At 33.5% G+C, this 22,502-nt stretch overlaps 1 protein-coding gene across 1 annotated transcript in view; it reads right to left on the bottom strand.

Annotated features, from left to right (window-relative positions):
- The window catches only part of VPS54 (VPS54 subunit of GARP complex), an 88,203-nt gene that overhangs the window by 28,353 nt on the left and 37,348 nt on the right, over positions 1 to 22,502 (bottom strand). Inside the window, exons 7-12 of the mRNA XM_060168955.1 lie at positions 21,439 to 21,570; positions 17,897 to 18,282; positions 9,744 to 9,870; positions 8,659 to 8,766; positions 6,059 to 6,114; positions 2,719 to 2,815 (exon numbers count right to left, since the gene is read on the bottom strand). Of these exons, the coding sequence (XP_060024938.1) occupies positions 2,719 to 2,815; positions 6,059 to 6,114; positions 8,659 to 8,766; positions 9,744 to 9,870; positions 17,897 to 18,282; positions 21,439 to 21,570 (906 nt within the window). The remainder of the gene's footprint in view (positions 1 to 2,718; positions 2,816 to 6,058; positions 6,115 to 8,658; positions 8,767 to 9,743; positions 9,871 to 17,896; positions 18,283 to 21,438; positions 21,571 to 22,502) is intronic.

Here is a 22,502-nt window from a genome sequence, read left to right as displayed (position 1 = left end):
ACAGCTCACACAGGTCAATATCCAAAAAAAAAAACCCAAACAACCCAATTAAAAAATGGGCAGAAGATCTAAATAGACATTTTCTCCAAAGAAGACATACAGATGGCCAACAGGCACCAGAAAAGATGTTCAATATCACTAATTATTAGAGAAATACAAACCAAAACCACAATGAGGTATCACTTTACACCAGTCAGGGTGGCCATCATCAAAAAGTCTACAAATAGTAAATGCTGGAGAGAGTGTGGAGAAAAAGGTACCCTCCTACACTGTTGGTGGGAATGTAAATTGGTGCAGCCACTATGGAGAACAGTATGGAAGTTCCTTAAAAAACTAAAAATAGAGTTACCATATAATCCAGCAGTCTCACTCCTGGGCATATATCCAGAGAAAACTCTAATTCAAAGAGATACATGCAACCCAATGTTCATAGCAGTACTATTTACAATAGCCAAGACATGGAAGCAACCTAAACGTCCATCAACAGATGAATGGATAAAGAAGATGTGGTACATATATACAATGGAATATTATTCAGCCGTAGGAAAGAATGAAATAATGTCATTCGCAGCAACATGGATGGACCTAAAGATTATCATACTAAGTGAAGTAAGCCAGAAAGAGAAAGACAAATACCACATACCACATGATATCACTTATATGTAGAATCTAAAAAAACTGATACAAATGAACTTATTTACAAAACAGAAATAGACTCACAAACATAGAAAACAAACTTATGGTTACCAAAGGGGAAAGAGCTGAGGGGGTGGTGGTGGTGTGGCAGGCGGGGGGATAAATTAGGATTTGGGGGTTAGCAAATACAAACTACTATATATAAAATAGATAAACAGCGGTCCTACTGTATAGTACAGGGAACTATATTCAATATCCTGTAATAAACTATAATGGAAAAGAATATGAAAAAGAATATATATATGTATAACTGAATCACTTTGCTGTATACCAGAAACTAACACAACATTGTAAATCAACCATAGTTCAATTAAAAAAAGTAATACCTCTTTTTGTAGAAAACTTAGGAAAAACAGAAAAGAATGAATCACAAATTTAAATTATACATAATACTACCACCTAAAGATAACCACTAAAAAGACAAGCTGTCTCTTTGGTCTATGGAGATGAAGAGGTAAAAAAATCTTTCTAACACAGCTAAGAGCAGACTATATATTTAAGTAGGTCTCTGTCTTGCTTTTTAACTTAACGTTATAATGCATGCATTTTCTTCAATCATTAAAAATCCTTGCCTGCATGATATTCCATGATAGTGAATATACCAGGCATAACTTATTTTACCATTCCTCTATTGTTAGACATCATGGTTCTTTCCCATTTGTAGTTATTTAAAAATTCTTCATTAAAAATGAACAGCTGTAATTAACATTATTTTTCAGCAAAATCATGCCCTCAAGGAACCACAAACTTTTTCAAAGAAAAAAGTACTATATTTAAAGATTAAACATCATTTTCAAAGATGTTTTACAACAGTATTAGTTTAAGTGGCCTAAATGTGAAAATAAGAAGCTACAATTAGGACAGATCACTGTTCCCATATTGTACATACATCAAATAATAATGTGGCTTAGTTTAACTGATATAGAAGCTAAAAGATAGCTACTTAAAAATAACTGGCAAAAAGTTGGCCAGTTCTAACTATGCAATGTAGGAGTTCTATATATCCAGACCTGTGTGTGATAAGGTCATGGTAGGAATATAAGAAAAAGTGAAAACAAGCCCTCGTTACTGTGCAATCCACAGATAAAGGTTTGCTATCTATCACTATCAATGGATAGGATCAACATTTTGGTAGGAGTCTGAATTAAGTATAGTGAATCACATTTTATAAAACTTTTCCCACTCTGACTGGAAAGCTTATGTATGTGACTTAGAGCATGTCAATGTCAATAAGGAAGTCATATCACAGATAAGTACCAAAGTCCCTCAGATCATTTTTAACATGAAACTCAGGAGATGCCAGGGATGTTAACTAGGACATAAATACAATACTGACACCTGATAATTCAAAGAATATCACATTTCACAAACAGTCTGTTATACTCAGTAATTCCTAATGACTGTCTTATTAAAACACAGTTATGACATGTTGGTAATCCCAACCAACATGTATTAGAGTCTGTGACATTGTTTCTTCTGAAAAATGCTGTGTGGCATGTGTTCTTTTCCTTATAATGATTGGATTAAAATTAAGTTGTTTGACCAAAGGGACAAAGTAATTAAATGCAATGCATGATACATGAATGGATTCCAGATTGAAAAATGAAAAAAAACCCTGCAATAAAGAACATTAGTAGAGCATTTTAAATATGAACCATATGTTTAAAAATACCATTATATCAACATTAAATTCCTAGAAAAATTAAGTGGTTTGGGATAGATTTTTGAGTGTTTCACAATATTGTAATTCTAGGTAATCTACAGAGATTCAAGCATCACAAAAGGAAATATTACTGTATAATATTTAATGCCAAGTTAGCATCATATTTCTTTTAAAATAAAACATATCATCCAAAATTACAAAAAGGTACCAAAATACTCTGAAGCACTTCAAATCTAATTTAAAACCCTTTAGAAAAATTACAGAAACAAAGAAATTTTGTTTTATTCTAATTTTCATATCTAGAAAGATGACTTAACTTTAGGGATATTCTGGACAAACTGATAAACACATAAGCTTACCTTAACTCTCTGTAGGAAAATTGTAAACTTAGAGAAAATATCCTTTAGCAGATCAAACCACTGAAGAAAATTCAACATTCTCATCTGATCTGCAAGCCTAGAAAAGAAAATTCAAACAAAAATAATGACTGTCTTCAGGCCAACATGGTGTTATCTACAAATTGGAGGAAACTACACTAAATACTAGCAACAAAAGAATAATAAAATGCAATTTAATCTAGATACCTAGCTAGAATTGTAAAACTGAGATGAAGATGTCAATTACTAAGCAACTTCTCCTTGTTTAAACATCTCTAAGACTAGTCAAGTACACTGACTTATGAATCTTATCATGTAGTAATTCCATGTGAACATGCTTCGTGATCATTCGATGAAAAAGCATAGAGAAATAAACTAATTTTGGTTAAATATGGAAAAGATATATTCTGGAATAAAAATAGAAACATAACATCTCCCTTAATAAACGAGCCTCTTCAATAAGTGGTGCTGGGAAAACTGGACAACTACATGTAAAAGAATGAAATTAGAACACTCCGTAATACCATACACAAAAATAAACTCAAAATGGATTAAAGACCTAAATGTAAGGCCAGACACTATCAAACTCTTAGAGGAAAACTTAGGAAGAACACTCTATGACATAAATAACAGCAAGATCCTTTATGACCCACCTCCTAGAGAAATGGAAATAAAAATAAACAAATGGGACCTAATGAAACTTAAAAGCTTTTGCACAGCAAAGGAAACCATAAACAAGACGAAAAGACAGCCCTCAGAATGGGAGAAAATATTTGCAAATGAAGCAACTGACGAAGTATTAATCTCCGAAATTTACAAGCAGCTCATGCAGCTCAATATCAAAAAAACAAACAACCCAATACAAAAATGGGCAGAAGACCTAAACAGACATTTCTCCAAAGAAGATATACAGATTGCCAACAAACACATGAAAGAATGCTCAACATCATTAATCATTAGAGAAATGCAAATCAAAACTACAATGCGATATCATTTCGCACCGGTCAGAATGGCCATCATCAAAAAATCTACAAACAATAAATGCGGGAGAGGGTGTGGAGAAAAGGGAACCCTCATACACTGTTGGTGGGAATGTAAATTGATACAGCCACTATGGAGATTCCTTAAAATCAGCCAGTATGGAGGTTCCTTAAAAAACTACACATAGAACTACCATACGACCCAGCAATCCCACTATTGGACATATACCCTGAGAAAACCATAATTCAAAAACAGTCATGTACCACAATGTTCATTGCAGCTCTATTTACAATAGTCAGGACACGGAAGCAACCTAAGTGTCCATCGACAGATGAACAGATAAAGAAGATGTGGCACATGTATACAATGGAATATTACTCAGCCATAAAAAGAAACGAAATTGAGTTATTTGTAGTGAGGTGGATGGACCTAGAGTCTGTCATACAGAGTGAAGTAAGTCAGAAAGAGAAAAACAAATACCGTATGCTAACACATATATATGGAATCTAAAAAAAAAAAAAAAAAAAAAAAATGGTCATGAAGAACCGAGGGGCAAGACGGGAATAAAGACACAGACCTACTAGAGAATGGACTTGAGGACACAGGGAGGGGGAAGGGTAAGCTGAGACAAAGTGAGAGAGTGGTAGTGTATATATGGACATATATACACTACCAAATGTAAAATAGATAGTGGGAAGCAGTCGCATAGCACAGGGAGATCAGCTAGGTGCTTTGTGACCAGCTAGAAGGGTGGGAGAGGGAGGGTGGGAGGGAGGGAGATGCAAGAGGGAAGAGATATGGGGATATATGTATATGTATAACTGATTTACTTTGTTATAAAGCAGAAACTAACACACCATTATAAGGCAATTATACTCCAATAAAAATGTTAAAAAAATAAAAATAGAAACATAACATCTCCCCTAATAAACTTAATAACCTACTTTTCTAACTACAGACTAAAAAGTACTCTTCCGTATATCATGTGGCATGGTGGCTAAGAGCATGGGCTCTTAAGCCACAATGCCTTGGTTCAAGTTCCAGCCCTGCCACTTACTAGTTGTGTGACTCTGGACAAATGACTTAACTCCTCCATGATCTAATTTTCTCATTTTAAATACGTAGAACCTACCTTATATGGTAGCTGTGAATATAAACTGAGTTAATACGAAGTACTCAGAACAATGCACAGTGCTATGTAAGTATTAGCCAATATTGTATTAGTTACATATATATTATATATATACTAAATATTACAATACATAATAGTACAGCCAATATTTTTATAACTGACATCAATCAACTTTAAGATTAAAAATTAATAAAAAAATAGAAATCCATAAAGATATTTTAGAGTACTACAATGACTTATTACTCCATATTTTTAATTAATGCTGCTACACCTAGGACTTTATTCTCAAAAGATACTCCTATACACTTGAGATATAGGATGTTCTCTAAGTTGAGAAAATTCCCTAGGGAAGAAAAATATTAAAAATAACTGACTCTCCATGTATATAGGGCTTTTAGCAAAGGTCCAGTAACTTAATTTTTCCAGCTACTAGTGATCCCTGCATTATTAGGATTGCTTCAACTAATTCTGAAACTGAGCTTTCACTAGGTAATAGTGTGGAAATTAAAACTCCACAATCCTCATTCTATGAGTCTGGCCCAGAGAAGTTTTACAGTTATCCATATTACTATTCATATCTTAGACCAGTTAATAAAGTTTAGATACCTATATGAACAAGAAATTCATAGTCATAAAATATTTATCACTGTTCTCCTTAAAATAAGAATAGTTATTTCAAGGGGAAAACAAAAAATTATAGACATGGGCAATTCAAAATCATGTACTCAAACTTCTCAAAGCTAACTGGGTTTTAATTATATAGCTAAATAATTTAAATTTAACACCGCTACTCCTCTTCAATTTCCACCCTCCATATGACGTTGTATCCTCTCCACCCTCTCTCTGCCCTGGGAGGCTGACCTGCTGGGCTTGGCCAGTGAGGAGCCCTTACAAAAGACTGAAAGGAGGAAAGGTGCTAATAGTCCGTCTCCATCCCTGAGGGGTTACCTCAGGATGACTGCCTCCCTCCACTGAAGATCACTTCAACTACTAAAAGACTTTTTTTTTTCAGCTACTTACATCTTCTTCTCCTGAATTCCATTAACTGCTCTCTTTCTTTGTCCCTTAAAGGTACTTCACTATCACTTGTGATTTTCCTACACTCTGCCCACACCTTAGCAAATAATTCCTGAACTAAATCCTCCTTAGATTATTCTAATGCGTTATCTTTTCCCTGACTGGTAACCCCAACTTAATATTTATACTTACTTCAAAACAACATCTGTGTCTATGTCTTCTATTTGTGAAACTTTATTAATCACACACTGCAAAATTTAAGAAAAAAATTTGATTAATGTCTTTAGAACTTTAAGTACTACATGTTCATTTGTATATTAATAAGGGCCTCAATGACTATAATTATTTGACCAAACTTCTCCTCTTACACCTCAGGGTGTTTAAAAAAACTGCAGCATTACCTTTACCCTATTAAATAATTATTCCAGGGTATGCTTGAACTGTATTAATCACAATTTCCTACTATTTAAAACTGTTCACACACAAATACACACACAACACACACAAACACACACGCACACACACAAAACCCCCATAGAACTATAATACTTAGGACATGGTTTAAGCCCCATACTAAAATTCCAAAAGAAATTCATTTTGGAGGTCACACTTCCTTGCAACACGTGCAACAGTTTAAGGTTTTAAAAAATAAATGCTCAGACTTTAGAAGTCTAGGAATTAAAACAGAGCAGTTTTTAAAAACTGTTTAAAAGTATAATATACATACAGAAAACTGTACAAATTATGTTTATAGCTCAACATTTTTTTTATAAATGGAGTGCACCTATTTAACCAGAGCTCAGATTATGAAATTGAATATTACCAGTAAGCCCCTCCTGCTCCCCTCCTGGTCACTACTTCCTCCCAAAAGACATTACCATCCTGATTTCTAACACCACAGATTAATTTTGCCCGTGTTTGAATTTTACGTAAGTGGAATCATACAGTGTGTACTCTTCCGTGTCTGGCTTCTTTGGCTCCACCTTATGTATGTGAATATCCATGTTGTTCCATGTAGTTTATTCATTCTCATTGCTGTATAGTATTCAATGATGTAAATATGCTACAATTCTATTTATCTTTTTTACTGATGATAAAATTTGAGTTTTTCCGGTTTTTTATTACAAATATGCTGCCATGGAATGCTTGTGCTGTCTTTGGTGAGCCTAGGTATGAATTTCTGTTGGGTAAATTACCTAGAAGTAGAATTGCTAAGCTATAATATACATGTATATTTAGTGCTAGTTATCAACAATTTTTGGAAGTGGTAGTGATAATTTTAAAATATGGTGTTTTAGTCAATGTTTGAAAGAGGTAAAAGATGGGGCGATTGTAACATTTTTCTTGCTTGTTTTATTTAAACATTAAAAACTAAGAAATGTACATTCAACCTAATGATGATGATCAATTAAGCCTAAGAAATTCATTCAAAATTGTTCTTTTTCACACACAGAAAAACTAAAGTTCAGAGAATGAGATTTATCTGAATAGAAAGTCAAAACAAAAATCAGGGAAGTGTATACATATAGCTGATTCACTTTGTTGTACAGAGGAAACTAACACAACATTGTAAAGCAATTGTACTCCAATAAAGATGTAAAAAAAAAACAGCTTATGGAAAAAAATTGTATCTCATGAAATATAGCGGCAACTTGAATTTCACATCTTTAAAACTGAAATAACCTTAAAATGTATATCTACTTTCTAATGAGTAGATGACAAATACTGAAACTTTGATAGCATTGTAGATGGTAAGTTTTTTCTTTTAATTTCTAAAAGTAATGCAGATGTAAAATGTCTGACAATTCCACTTTATCACTTTATGCCAATTGTGTTGTAATAAATACCAATTAGCTTGGGAAAAAAATCAGGGAAGACTAAAAAAAACAAATAGATTTTAGTTTACAATTATAATTTCTTAGAGATCAGAGTAAGAAGAAACGCTGGTGAAAGTATATACTATTGGTAAAACGTTTTTAGAAAAAAAGCAATTCAGCTCTATGTATCAAACAATTTAAAAATACATTTCACTCTCTGACCAATAGTTCCACTTCAGGAATCAGTTATAAGAAAAATAGTCTTAAATATGAGAAACCAAACAAACAAGACTTTATACCAAAGCATACCAAAGATGTTTGTCACAGTGCTCTTTATAGTACCGAAATGAAAATGACCTAAATATTTAACACAGAGGAAAGTTTAAACAGGTTTAACTAACATAATGTTGATGGAATTTTATACAACCATTAAAAGTGATATTTCTGAAGACTTATGAGCAAATGCTTATGTTATGATTCAAACGGAAATATATAATACAATTCAAAATTATATATACAGTATGAGAGTACCAATGATAAACACCAGTAACAACTTATGCTTAGAAATATTCTTTTTTTTTTTTTTTCGGTACGGGGCCCTCTCACTGCTGTGGCCTCTCCCGCTGCAGTGCACAGGCTCCGGACGCACAGGCCCAGCAGCCATGGCTCACGGGCCCAGCTACTCCGCGGCATGTGGGATCTTCCCGGATGGGGGCACGAACCCATGTCCCCTGCATCGGCAGGTGGACTCCCAACCACTGCGCCACCAGGGAAGCCCTAGAAATATTCTTAAAGTGATAATCTTTTTGACTGGTAGGGCTATGTTTTTCTTTCTTCTATTTTTCTATATTTAAAATTTTTTAATAAATGAGAAAATATTACTATGATACTGCATGTATTATTACAGGATGATGTAAAAATAAACTTCACAAAAGATTCTAGATGAAAATATATCAAATAAAAAAGTATAATTACCTGTTTAATGATATTCTTTGCTGTAATAATCATTTCTTCACTATATATTTCTAAAAAATTAAGTTTTCTTTGTTTTAAAAGTCCAAATACAAGAGATACTAGTCTTTCCTGTTAAAATAAAAGAAGGGTATACAATGTCAAAATTCAAATACAAAATAATCTCACTTAGAGGTAGAAATAATCAACGTCAAGGGTTTTATTGTTTGACCCTCAAATCTCTATCCTCCTTTTGGTATTTTCTAAAAGGCTTAAAAACCCCTTTCCATAGCAATCTTGTCATCAGATTTTTGGAGTCATTATTCTAAAACAGGTAAATCCTATCCTACTATAGTGGATCAAATGAAGCTGGTGTGGGGACAAAACAATATGAGTATATTTTGGTCTAGTTTCAGTAAGTAGCTAGAAAGTATTATTCTGAAACCCTGATGACCAATAAATACTCTATGAGCCCGGTGCTTTCTAATTAGTGGTCTAGAAGACTGGAATGATGACCTGGATTATTTGTGGAGCATTAACTACTAACATTTACAAAAATCTCTTTAACTACTTAGGCTGCTATCAGGGCTTTTTGGATTCTTTACAAATTCTTGGCAATAATCAGCATTGAGAAGTTACTAGATAAGTTACCAAATATGATATATTTGTACATGCATATGCATAAAACATGTTCATAATAGGTGCTCAGTGAATGTGAATGACTGATAAGTTACCATATAATAATGATCACTTTTTATAAAAGACACACTCCAATACATGCATATACATGGATATAAGTTAATTCATTCTATATCTACATCCTATATCTATATTTGGAACTTGGGTAGTAAGCCATATAAAGACTTCATTTTAACTCCCATTTCTAATTAAGCTACAAAATTATTTATTCTCTAATTTCACAGGATAATAAACAACTGTGTGCTTCCTAAAGTCACATACTTAGTGAAAGATTTCATAGGTCTCACAGGCTTGATATTGAAGATAATTTTGCTCACTATAACCTGAGGAGAATGTGTTCTAAACTAAGGCTGTTAGGAAATAACACTAAGCAATGACATCAATTTCATTCTACAGTTCAAAAGACATACCTCTTCTAAAATTTGACAGTCATCTTCCAATGGTCTATTTAAGTCACTGTGAGAATAAGTAGAAAATTCTGCAATCATCATTTTATCTATCAGTTTTTCTAATTCACAAAGCTGTGATCCCAAATGCCTACAAAGGAAGAGGGAAATGTTACCTCGTTTATTAAAACCCCAGATTTACTCCACGATCAAGGGAACCCGTCAGCAAAACTTTTCTAGCTGACAGTACTTGTGCAACAAGGTGATGTTTTAGTAAAATACAGTCTTTTAACTTAACAAAAATAACTGCGACAGTTTCACATCATCTCCCAAATTCTATTTTTCTCTGTATATCTTAACCTCCAAACAGTTAAATATACTATAGGAAACTTGGTTCTAGAAAACTTCATGACTGCTTTTTAGTCTGCTTTTCACAGACAAAATATTCAGATATTCTAAGTCCTTTCCTCATTAACCACTTACTGAATATAAATGTCAGTAGCTCCCCAGCCATTCACGTATGCAATAAATACAAGCGCTTACTATGCACCAGGCCCTGTTCTGGGTACCTATAAATATTTGAAGGACTATAGGCGAGACTGACTCAGCTCAACCTCCGTCAGAATCAGTTTGAGTTACTGTGCAATATCCCTCAGGCCATTAAAGTCATTAGAACACATGAGTGAAGATCTAAAGTCACTGAGCTATAATCTATCCATGGAACTTCTTCTCATGAAGTATGATGTTCCTTTTTAGTCCACCTCTTCAGTACCTGCAGATCCTGGCTAGGGTTAAAGTGAGCAGGACTCTAATTTTGGCAGAGTTGTAGGGGTGGTGAGGGCAAGTATTACTAAAGAGATTTGGAACCTTCTCCCTAGAAAAAGTAAGTACTGTCCAAGTGACAAGAGTGGTCCCAGGTAGTTAATCCCTGCTCTGAAGGGCACTAAGGATGAATACCGTCATATCCAAAGGGATTTTTGCCACACAATCTAATAGTTTCATAAAAACAATGGGTTGAAGAAACCTAGGTAATCTAGTTGGTCCAAGGCATTTCAAAAATTAAGTGAAATTTATCTTAAATGTAAACATTTATAATTAATTATAAAAACATTTTAAAAGTTTATGCTACATTTACTTGAAAAACAAGCCCTTAATGTTAGCAACTGTCTTTACTATGACCAGATATAGCACATTAAAAAAAATTAAAGCATGTGACCTTTTAGACAGATCCGTTGTTCTTCTTTTATGAACAACAACAATATGGTAAGTAGTGCAGTGATACTTTTAGAAAAAATCTGATAAGTGAAATAACATAAATGTGCTTTTTGCAATATGAAAATTATATTTCTCACAGCTAATTAGAAGTCTGATAACGGTTCTCATAAATGGTGACAACATCTCACAATAAACTAATTTATAACATATCCACTCTTACAAACTAAAACACTGCCATAAAAGGAATTTGGCAGTGTCTTGCAAAATTACATAGGCAATTAGCCTTTGACCTAGGAATCTGACTTCTCAGAATCCATCTCAAAGATACACTGGTAAATGACAAAAGAACATACATTCATTGCAGCACTGTTGGTAATTGCAAAGGAATGGAAACAACCCAAATGCTGACCAACAGAAGGCTAGTTAAATATATCATAATAGACCCTATAACACTTTTAAAAGAATCGAGGAATACCAATTAATATACTATATACTGCTACAGAGCAGTTTCTCAACTACTGCCCCCTTAAAAAGTCTTTTCAGACATTTTTATTTCTAATCACTCCCCATGAAGTTTTAATATCACAGATATACTGTAAATCCGTTTATGTACTGTGGTCTTTGGAGGGCCACAAACCATTGTAAAATCCAAGAGTTTTTTTCACCCTTCAAGAACAAACTTTTCCCCCCTTTGGGTGATATCCCCCATTGAGAATGCATACTGTAGCATGATCTACAGGGTATATACTGTAAGATAAAAACCCCACGGTGGAGAAAAGTATGTACAGTATGCTAATGCTTATCTAAGATGAGGGACAGACAGAGAGATGGATAAATAAACATAAACTAAAACTTTTTTAAATGACTTGTAGGAGTAGGTACAGAGGAAGAGAACCAAGATAGAAGTTAAATTTCTCTGAATATTTTTTGTTTTATAGATTTGACTTTGGAACTATGTAACTACTTAACATAGTTGTAAAACAATAGTACATTCAAAAACAGCAATCCTTGAATATCAAAAGCAAATGAAACAAATGAACTTAACTATGTATCAAAGTACAGGCAAATCTACACAAAGAGGAATTATTTCAAGTGACTTTAAAACACAGTAATTTATCCATTCATACCACAAGGGATATACCTTAAGAAAAAGAGGGAAAATTATTTTCTAGCTCTTCCCACTAAAAAGGCCTAGACATCATGACCAATCCAGTAGTAGCAAGGAACACCTCTGATACCTAGATTGTAACTTCTAAATACCATTTCCTACTAAAAGAAACTAGGGCTCCTTAGAGAAATGGCAGTTTACAAATATGGAGCAGAAAATGTATAATATGAATATCCTGTCATAACATGAAGAAAACCATTAATGACTACTCATAGAATCAAAAGGACTTGAGGAGGTTCCTACAAAAGATAGGACAATATGAACATCGATTAAAAAAAACCTTAATACTTCAAATATATATAAATCCATGTGCTTAAAAAACATTTGGAAGATGCTACATTTTTCAATTCATTATTTTAAAAACTGCTAAATAAAGGAAAAGAACCTAGACTTTATCTTGCCTATCCTTGTAAGAACTGTCCTTCAGAATTACCAAGTAATTGTTATGGAGAAATATGGCTTTATAGAAATATTCCATTAACAAATGAATAAGGAAGTTTAGAATTAGAATATCATGATTTGCAACCCATAATGAGATGATAAATCTAGGCAATGATCACCAAATGGCTGCTAATTTCATGAAAAAAGAGACAACCAGATATATGCCTCTTGGCTGAAATACACCTATTAGGTACTCTTACCAAAAAGAAAAACTTAAATCTGATCAAGGCTTTAAATCTAACTACCAGTTTATAGAAAATACAAGTAAAAGGAAAACACACTAAACATGGGGATGCAGTTGGCAAAATCCAGACTGTGAGAAGCACTACAAAGACAACTCAATTTCTTCAATAAATATTTTGAAAGGGAGAAAATGAGAAGAATGGAGAACTATATATCAAAAGACATTTGAAATATATCAACCAATTGTAATATACAGTTGTTATTATTTGGATCCTGTTTCAACAAATACACTGTGAAAAGAATTTTGAGAGAAATAGGAAAATCTGAACACTGACTAGCTATTTGAAACTATGAATGATATTCGAGTTATGTTTTTAAAGATCTTTATCTTTCAGAGATACATAATGAAATACTTATGGATGAAATGAAATCATGTTTTGGATTTGTTTCAAAATAATCCAGGAGTAGGGGGAGGCATATAGAGAAAACCAAGTTGGCTATGAGTTAATAACTCACAGGTGATATGCAATTTATCCAGCTTCATATAACTCTCTTCATATAATTTCCTCTATTTTTGTGTATGTTTCAGTTTTCAATAAGTTTTAAAAAGCAGTAATAGGGTAGGATATGAATCTACACATAAATTTAACATTGCTTCGTTCTCAGTTAATTGATTTTTATAAAGATCAAAAATTCCTTTTAAATGCAGACTAGAGGTTAACACCCCAGTATGTGTTACCTTCAGGTACAAATAGTCTTCAGCAAATCCCAACAAAGAATTATGGTAGGAAGTCCATAGGACTGTATCTACTGATGTTTGGGCATCAAAGTAATAAAACTCTATCATTTCAGCCTAATAACTTAAATGTGACGTTCTATTTAACGTCAGATATTGTCAAAAATAACTGAGTAGCTTCATTTTTACACATCTTGAGTAATTTTCAAGTCTGACAAATATAATAAAGAAGAGCAGATATGAATCTCAATACTAACATCAAATAGTATTTATTATGTACTCACAGGTATATGATAACATATATAAAAAGATTTGTCTAAGCAAATCCCTAAATAAAATTTCTAGAATTAGTGTTTTATAGGATTCACCTATTCATCCTTGCTGTTTTTAAAATATTTTAGACTATTTTAACAATAGATGCAATTATACTGGCCTGTATATTATTATTAACCTTACCAAAAATATTTAATAGATAAATCTGCTAACAGTTCATTTTAAAAGTATGTATCCTAATAATCACATATAATACTTTACAGTGGTGAAAGAAATCTCCTGAAATGACAGACAAGTAACTAAAAATCACTTTCTGAAAAAGTACATAGGCTCATATATCCAGCTAAACAAATTGGAGCAATTCTAATACTTTCTACTTTAATATGCCTCAATTTGTACATGAATTCAGAACTTCTACTAAGCTGTGGGTTCACTACAATGACCTTTGTGTTGCTTTTATCACAGAAACTTACATATCAATAAACCCTACAGTAATACTAGTTTCATCAAATAGCAGAAAATCTGTTGTTTTGGCTTCACCTCAGAGCACACAATGTGGATGTTTTCATATCATAATGTTTTTAAGATCTAAATTATGGGAGATTATATAGGAGTAAAGAAGATGTTAAATACCTTTTACTACTTCCAATCCTACTACTAAAAATACTACTTCCAATCCTACTACTAAAAATCCCTTAAGTGGAATCCCAAGGTGGCCTCTGATCAATGAAATCATAATAAGCTAGAACCTATAATTAACTCTGAATGTTTTCCACCTTTTCTTTCAAGAAGAAGAAGAAGAAGAAGAGGAGGGAGGAGGAGGGGGAGGGGAAGAGGGGGAGGGGGAGAGGGAGAGGAGGAGGGGAGGAGAAGGAGGAGGAGAAGGAGGAGGAGAAGGAGGAGAAGGAGAAGAGGGAGAAGGAGGGGGGAGGGGAGGAGAAGGAGGAGGAGGGGGAGGAGGAGGAGGGGGAGGAGGAGGAGGAGGGGGAGGAGGAGGAGGAGGGGAGGGGGAGGAGGAGGGGAGGGGGAGGAGGAGGAGGAGGGGAGGGGGAGGAGAAGGAGGAGGGGAGGGGGAGGGGAGGAGGAGGAGAAGAAGGAGAAGGAGGAGAAGGAGGAGAAGGAGAAGAAGGAGAAGAGGGAGGGGGAGAGGAGGAGGAGAAGGAGAAGAAGAAGAAGAAGGAGGAGAAGGAGGAGAAGAAGGAGAAGAAATGAAGAAGGAAGAAGAAGAAGAGGAGGAGGAGGAGGAGGAGGGGGAGGGGGAGAGGGAGGAGGAAGAGGAGGAGAAGAAGAAGGAGAAGAAGGAGAAGACGACGACATATGAGTAGAAAAACTAGTTTCATTAATTTTTATCCTAAAATCTATTACTATGGTAGATTCCTAGCTCAGCAAACCTCCAACTCAGTTGCCCACAGTTTAACATCTATTGCACTAGAAAATTAGCACTGATGTTCAGAGTGATGTATTTGAGGTCCTACAAAACCTCAATCAAATATATTAAAAAGTATACATAACTCTTGGGTCCGATGAGATCTGGGTTGAATCTTGACTCTACTGTTTTATAACTTGCTGTATGACTTGGAGCAAGTTATCTAAGATTTTCAATGCTCTAGTTTCCTTATCTATTAAAATGGGGATAAAACTATCTATCTCATAGAAGGGTTTTTTTGGAGTGGGGAGGGGGATCAAATAATATATGCAATATTCTTAGCACTGGTACAGAATACCAAAGTATTCAAAAAACGTTCTTAGGTTTTGTAGTGGTGGCAGTAGTACAGTAATGGTGGTAGTAAGTAATAAAGAAAAAAAAATTAACAGTGGTGAAAACTGAAGTTTCTACATAAACCTTTACAGTAAGAAACAGAAAATAACAACATTATATCCCTGAATTTCAAGGTAACTGAATCTTTTCTATACGAAACCTTCAAGATATCAAGGTTCAAATATATTTTCATATATATTATATTTTATATGAAGAATAAACACTCTTTACAAATGTGCAGGTTCTAAAAAAAATAATAGTAGATATTTGAGTAAAACATAGATAATCAGGGGCTTCCCTGGTAGCGCAGAGGTTGAGAGTCCGCCTGCTGATGCAGAGGACACGGGTTCGTGCCCCAGTCCGGGAAGATCCCACATGCCACAGAGCGCCTGGGCCCGTGAGCCATGGCCGCTGAGCCTGCGCATCTGGAGCCTGTGCTCCGCGACAGGAGAGGCCACAACAGTGAGAGGCCCACATACCGCAAAAAAAAAAAACAACAAAGAAAAACAAAAAAACAAAACATAGATAATCAGAATATTTGAAAGTCTTTTAAAAAATCATATACACTTTTTTATGAAGAATATTTTGTCCTTTGAGTTAAGGTACAAACAAAAAAAGTAAGGATGAAAATAAAGGTAAACTCTTTCTTGAGCTCAAGATAATTAAAAGATTATAAAATTTTCATTCTGCCTTCTGATAAATCATAATCTACTGGGAATAAATATCCAACCCTGTTCTTAAATATTTTCCAGATAGCTTTGGAGAACTAAATTTTTCATCAGTATTATTAGGCATAAACTTATGAGTCAGGAAAATGAAATAAAATAAACTGCATGACCTTTGGAGTAAAAATGAGAACAGTTTCAGAATTTGTGTTTAGCAGGCAAGCATTTAATCTTTGCTTCTATTGCTCTATTCAGAGGATAAAGCACTCTACTTTCTAGAAACAGCTCCCAATATTCATCAAATTCATATAATATAGTGGTGACAAGAAAAAACACAGCTTCTGTCATTACAGAAGTCCATTTTGCTAAAATACTGACAAAATTAATATTATTTATTTTAAAAATATATGCCATATACACATTCAAAAAAGAGAAATATTTAAATTTTCAGAGGTAAAGGGGAAACTAAAAATCATTTAGTCACCCTGGGTTCCCATGCTGAGAAATCCAAAGTAGGCCTCAAAGGACTACAAACCACCCAAAATTGATTGCAAAATTTTATGTACAGGTATATTTTTATGGAAAGAAGGTCCATCCACAGCTTTCAATAGATTCTCAAAGAGGTTTGTGATCCAAACTTTTTCTGTAAACATCCAAGTCTGGATAAGGTTCTTCCCCTAAGGTTAGGATCCATAGTAATCTGTACTTCATCATCGTACTGTACTGTACTGTATAATAACTACCCAGTAATTTCTGTCTCCCTCCTATCAAATAAATTGTAGAAACAGAGCAGAAAGCATCTCTGCTTTGTTCATGGCTATATTCCCAGTATTCTGCCTGGTGTCTGTCATGTAATCAATACCATTTCTTGAATAAATGAATCAATCATTCACTTGCATAATTAAAATTGGGCCAACTTTTTAAAAGTGCTTTCAAAATAAATATTCCAATTACATATCCTTAGTCAATAAGAACTTATAATTCAATTAAAATAAACTTATATTAAAGATAACCTTTCCAGAATATATTAAGTTACAGAGCACATCTCCCATAAAACTTCTTTGTAGTCACTCAGTAGTATAATGTTTCCCAGCAGATAGGAACTTCAACAAGGAAACTGCAAGCCTGCTTAACTGAATGAAATTTTGATGGCTTACAATTGGTGTAATCTGTAAATTAAACATATGACATGATCTCACATAAAATAACTAAAACCCTAATCTTAAAGGTATTTTCAAAATAAAAACTTGGAAGAAATAGGGTCTTTTCCATCATCGTGTGGAATTTTTTGCAATGTGATAGACTGTAAATGAGAAATGAATTTTAATAATTATCTAATTTAAAACTTATTCAATGGCTTTTAAAATGAACTTAATTTCAGCTATACTAGTATTCCTTTTTCCACCTTTATCTATTATCTTGACACAAAACTACTTCAACATTTTCAAAATATAATTTTCAAAGCTGTGACTGGCCCTTCGTTGATTTCATCTGCTAGAAAATTTAATTTTACTTCTTTATCCAAATGTCTCTGTAAATATTGGTCCTTATGATTTTTGTTTGTTTTAGTAAGACTAAAATATCAGAATGATAACATTATTAAACAGATCAATCTGGAAGAAAAAAATACCCTTGTAACTCTAACACATTCATAGATTTTCAGCTAACGTTACACACTAAAATTTATCCTTTAGAAAGTTCTAACATTATTTCTAATGGCTTACTTAATGGACATACCGGAAGCTGTGAATGCCCTGAAGTTCCTGCTGTAGAACCTCTTGCGTTGTTGCTATTAAGTCCAATGCTCCGACAAATTCAGAAGTAGATAACAACACCTGTACTGTAGGCTGAGTCTGGTGTACAGTGGCCATTAATTTCAGTTTATTGTATACTTTAACACAATTATTTCTGGTAAGTGCCAGTCTTAAAATGTGTAGTGATCCTTCACACATTACTTTATCAATCTGTGCAATTTTATCTCGAAGCATTTTTACAGCCTGGGAAGTTTTCTTGAGGTAGTCCTGCAATTCGTGTTGAGAGGTCATTGCATGAAAAAATGCTTCTGAACGTAGAGAGATCTGGTGAGCAATGTTTACTTCCACAATATCCAGATAATGGCTCAGCTTAAGAGGAAAGGAAAAGAAAAAAAAATCACAGCATATTATAAGTATACCTTAACTACCCAAATACTTTCTGAAAACGATACAATATTTCTACATGCATTTTAAATCCCACTGTGTGAACTGTTTGATTATGTGATGCTTGATACTAGGCATACAAAATAGAAGGGAGATGAAAGGTAGAGCCCAAAATTAATAAATGTAAGACAAAAGCATAGAAGGTGATTTACCTTCTTCCTCTGCTCCTGCCATTACTGTCCTCCAGACACCAACTACTTTCTAGAGAGTAAAAGTAGCCCACAGTCATCTCAGATTATAATCTAGTTTTAGAAGTTCCAAGATCTGAGACAGAATGATTGAGTTCCTTAACCTCCACACATCACTGCCATCACCAATATAATGTATCATTTATCTGACTGAAAGATGATTATAGTTACCATTTACTGGCTTTCTATGTACCAGGCACTGGTATTTTATATACATCATCTTCTAATTTTAACAATCTTGGAATACAGGTATTATTATTATTTTATTTTACAGTTGAGGACAATGAGGCTCAGAAACATTAAATAACTTGAATAAAGTCATATGATTAGTAAGTAGAAAAACTGAAATTCGAACCCAGGTTTGTCTAACTCAAAAAGTGAAGTTCTTTCTACTGTACCATGCTGCCTCAAAACGTTAGAGAATTCATGAAAGACAGATTGCTGATCCAGCCACAAATTACAGAGAGTACTAGAATTCACCTGGATCTTTTTTTTTAAGCTGTTAATTTCACATTTCAACAATTATTCTTTTATCAATTTATAAAACTCAGTTTATTTCCAATGTGTTTTCCTCTTAAACAGTTGACTGAAACAATTAGTTCATATATATCTTATTTGTAATACTACCAAAATTAATTCCTGGAGTAACATGTATTAATGAATGCTTTCTAATTTCAAATATGGACTTCTAAAACTTGAGTTGTCTTTTCTTCCTTCATAACTGCATATGCCTTCTTTGGCTATATTATTTTTCCATTTCTCTCCCACTTTTTTACTTCTAGATTCTTCCTATTCTTCCTATAGCTCAAACTTTAAGAATTATCTCTGAACATCTCAGGAGAATTTGTAGTGTTAAAGGGTTAATGGGCTTTCAACATTTAGGACTCATAAAATTAGAGGATTATTTGGTCACCAAGCCTGTCTCATTAAAACCATGCAGGATCATGCATATCTTCAATACAGCTCCTTCAATAATCTATTATAATATATAATAGGTTACAAACAAGACATTCTTCTATAGTTTAAATCTGTTGCATTTATACTCTTTTGCTGTTGTTCTTTTTACCTTCAACAGCTGTTCATTTATTTACCTAAAAAGCAATATGGGGATGAAGGTACTTAGGTACATCACAAGCTAAAGTAGACTCAATCTTCAGAAAATGGAGAAAAAGTAACTCCTGTAGGACAGGGGTACTCAGAATGCAGTTTATATGCTGCTGCCAGTTTGTGAACTGTTTAACAGGTCCATGATGAAATGAGGAACTCTGCTGGAAATTAAATCAACTACATCACTAAGCCCACGGTATTGCTTTTTCATAGAAAGGCTTTCTTAATGAAGGAAGCAGTGAAATGATGTACGTTCTAGAGCAAACTCATTGTCTCATCGCAGACCAGCACTTTGGGTAGCAGTACTACAATAAGACAAAAATTTCCCTAATTCTGGTTGTAGCATCCCCTCTTTAAAACTAGCAAGATAAAATGGGTGCTGTCAATCATACAGTGAGTCTGAATCCTGTCTTGGAATCCTGTCTTCCATTCCTTTTCTAAGAACAGAGCAGAATGAGGAGACAAAATGTAAATGTAATAAAGCTGATTCTGCAACTTACCAAAAAAAAAAAAATTTCCATTACTTTAGTCACTTTAAACATTTAGCATGAGAAAATTGTTTCATTTGAATTTCAAAGATTTCTGCAATTTATCAATACTCCATTGATCTATTCTTTTCAAAGGCATAATATTTTCATAATTCATTTCCGAGTAAAATTCTATAAAGGGAACAGTTTTTAAAGTATTCCTAAAAGTATCTGTATAGATTGGTGAAATTTTTATTGGCTTTTGTTGTTTTTCTCTTTTAAGGTATTCTACCAGGGGATATACTTGGAATGTGAAAACGTAGTCTGGGAGTGAGTCTGTGTCTATATATCCATTGTTTTCATAAGATTTGTGAATTTATTCTTACTCAAGGAAAACCTTTATAGATGAAAATGTTGCCAAAAAAAAAAAGTGAATTCATTTTCATTTTCAACTGTGAGAAACGGAATACTCACGATTCTTTCCCCACATTTCTTCTCCTCTCCTCCCTAAGTAGCCCTTTCTTCAGTTGCTGAGGACTGGACCCAACTTATTGAATAGTCTACCTGAGGCAAGCTTTCAGACTGCCAAGAGCTGTCGCCTGACTAAAATGAAATGCTTTCATCTCAGTTTAGGAACCACAGTCAGTTTTAGAAAAGCTCTAAACTGAATGCTAAGAAAGAAAAGAGATCAAAGGTCTTTACTTCCTATTCCAGTTTTAAAAGATTCTTGATCTATGAGTTATGTTTAAAGTTTTACATTTTAAATGACTTTCAAGATGTTGACTTCTGAAATATAGAACACTGTAAAATTTTGAAAAACTGCTGACTAATAACACGCAAAAGGCTACGCTTTGCAAAGCTAAAGGAACAAGGCATTTTTTAACTATGCTATTTTTGCTTCAAAATAATCATCATTACTATGTGTAAACGAGGAAAAATAGTACCTCAGGAAAAGTTAATTTTCTGTGCTTTAAGTCATAAAGAATATAAAATTAGCCAATATACTGTTTGGAATAAATGTAAAACAATTAATTGTGTTATCTAATACATCCTTTCAATTGAGATTGCTATCAACTGCTGTTTCAGATAAGAAGCACTCAAACAATAACCTTTTCCTTTTTCAACAGCACAACTTGTATTGCATTGACACAAAGTGCTATTACTTTATCAGTTAAGATCTGAAGGGTTCTAATTATCAGTAACAATAAAGATGAAATTAAAGGAATTAGTGCCTACTAAATAACTAACTCTGAACTCACACAAACAGTACCACTTAATTAAAATAGTTTTCTACATGGGAAAAGTAAAAAAGAAACTACCTTTTCTTGTAGCAACTTTGAGGAAGCTGCATCACGATTTCCTTTTCCACCAGCAGTATTAAAATGAGACCATGGTAAAACTGAATTAAAAGTTAAGGAATCGTCCAAGGCAAAATCTGGTTTCATAAAAATCTATTAAAAAAATGCATTTCCCTCAATTAGATAAACAGTTTCTTTACATCCATTATCCCTTCTAACATCATAAGACCATTAAACAATAATTAACTTGAATCTCAGGCATATACAGAAAAAGCAAGTGATAATAAGTTGAGTTATTTATACAAAAATCTGTAGAAGAAAAATATATAAATAATGTTTCATCAAGCTAAAAATGCTCATGAAAGATAGAAAAATGTTTTTTTGCCTTTACCAACAGAGATGGTCATTCCATTACTACCTGGTCAAACTCACGAATGCAGTCCCACTGGGCACATACAAAAGGGAGATATCATACTTATCCTAAAATTTCTGTATTATTTCCCACTGATAGTGGTTTTTTAAAAATGTCAAATATCAATATCTCTATACTTATATTTCTATTTTCTCTTGCTCAAAATTCTTTCAAACTTTCTTTTTTAGGTTAGACATACACTAAATTTTAAAACCAAAACAAATTCAATTTTATGAAGAGACTGCTCCTTTCCCTTGTATACCACATCCATCTGCGCACCAAGTACTACCATTAATATTTCCTCATTATCACTTGAATCTCCTCTCTACTCTATCTCCACAGTATTTCTGCAGCTCCTCATTATCTCTGGATTATAGTAAATGTCTACTTACTGATGTCCTTCCCTAATCTATCCTCCATATATCTTTAAAATGCAATTATAACTGAATTAACTTCTCTTTTTAAATCTCTCAATGGATTCCCATGACTGACAGACCAAACTCTCTTAGAATGGCATTAAGAGTTTTATTTATCTCATACTTCACAAAATTTATTTAACCCCATCTCTAAACACAAGTATACCATGTATACTTATTTATCTCATATTTCATAAATATTTTTACTTAATATGTATATCTCCCCCAGACCATATGTTCCTATAAGACTGGATTTA

This window comes from Lagenorhynchus albirostris, chromosome 13 (genome assembly GCF_949774975.1).
Source record: "Lagenorhynchus albirostris chromosome 13, mLagAlb1.1, whole genome shotgun sequence".
In the NCBI taxonomy this organism is placed as follows: Eukaryota; Metazoa; Chordata; class Mammalia; order Artiodactyla; family Delphinidae; genus Lagenorhynchus; species Lagenorhynchus albirostris.
This window is presented reverse-complemented; position numbering and strand designations above follow the sequence as displayed.